At 47.7% G+C, this 1,382-nt stretch overlaps 1 protein-coding gene across 1 annotated transcript in view; it reads right to left on the bottom strand.

Annotated features, from left to right (window-relative positions):
• Positions 1-871: 871 nt before the first annotated feature.
• The window catches only part of LOC106820261 (succinyl-CoA ligase [ADP-forming] subunit beta-like), a gene marked incomplete at its 3' end in the record, with an annotated part of 1,988 nt that continues 1,477 nt past the window's right edge, over positions 872-1,382 (bottom strand). Inside the window, 2 exon segments of the mRNA XM_014824789.1 lie at positions 872-995; positions 997-1,376. Of these exon segments, the coding sequence (XP_014680275.1) occupies positions 872-995; positions 997-1,376 (504 nt within the window).

Genomic DNA, 1,382 nt, shown 5'->3' with positions numbered 1-1,382 from the left:
TTTACCTAATTCTGCAGGAGAGCGTACAGTATGTACGCCAGCGGCTTCTAGTGCCGCAAATTTTTCATTTGCGGTGCCTTTTCCTCCAGCGATAATCGCGCCAGCATGACCCATACGCTTACCTTTAGGCGCAGTAACACCCGCGATATACGCCACCACGGGTTTACTCACATTGCTCTTGATAAACTCAGCCGCTTCTTCTTCCGCCGTTCCACCAATCTCACCCACCATCAAAATCGCTTCCGTTTGAGGATCTGCTTCAAACAAAGTCAGTGCGTCAATAAAGTTAGTGCCCGGAATGGGGTCGCCACCGATACCAATACAGGTACTCTGTCCAAAACCTGGGTCAGAGGTCTGCTTAACACATTCATACGTCAACGTGCCCGAACGAGATACCACGCCTACCTTACCTGCTTTATGAATAGCGCCTGGCATAATACCAATCTTGCATTCATCTGGCGTAATGATGCCGGGGCAGTTAGGGCCAATAAGCCGCAAGCCATAGCTATCAACAATCATTTTTGCCTCGAGCATATCCAAGGCAGGAATACCTTCGGTGATACACACGATCAATTGAATGCCCGCTTCTGCCGCTTCAATAATCGAATCTTTACAGAAAGGCGCTGGCACGTAGATAACACTGGCATCCGCCTGAGTGGCATCAACGGCGTTTCTAACCGTATTGAATACAGGCAAACCAAGATGCGTTTGTCCACCTTTACCCGGCGTAACTCCACCCATCATTTTTGTGCCGTAGGCAATCGCTTGTTCAGAGTGAAAAGTCCTTGCTTTCCAGTGAAGCCTTGGCAGATAACTTTAGTATCTTTATTGATCAATACACTCATGACTACTCTCCCTCTGTGGTATTTACGGCAGCAACAATCTTATTGGCTGCATCGGTTAAATCGTTGGCGCTAATCAGGTCTACATCACTGCTTTCAAGCAAAGCTGCACCTTCTGCGGCATGATTACCTTCTAACCTAACCACCACGGGCCGTAATATTGACTTCTTTTACCGCAGCAATAATGCCTTCTGCAATCAAATCACAGCGCACAATGCCACCAAAGATATTCACTAAAATACCTTTTACTTTATCATCGGAAAGAATGATTTTAAGCGCTTCTGCAACGCGTTCAGCGGTTGCCGTACCGCCTACATCCAAGAAATTCGCTGGTTCTCCGCCCTGTAATTTGATGATGTCCATCGTACCCATCGCCAGACCTGCACCATTCACCATACAGCCGATATTGCCATCAAGTGCAACGTAGTTTAGCTCCCATGCTTCAGCGCGCAATTCACGCTCATCTTCCTGACTTTTATCTTGCAACGCCGCTAATTCAGGATGACGGTACATGGCGCTACTGTCGACATTGATCTTGCC

The sequence above is a fragment of the Priapulus caudatus genome, unplaced genomic scaffold (genome assembly GCF_000485595.1).
Source record: "Priapulus caudatus unplaced genomic scaffold, Priapulus_caudatus-5.0.1 Scaffold9134, whole genome shotgun sequence".
In the NCBI taxonomy this organism is placed as follows: domain Eukaryota; kingdom Metazoa; phylum Priapulida; class Priapulimorpha; order Priapulimorphida; family Priapulidae; genus Priapulus; species Priapulus caudatus.
The sequence above is the reverse complement of the archived record's forward strand: the minus strand, read 5'-3'. Positions and strand labels throughout refer to the sequence as shown.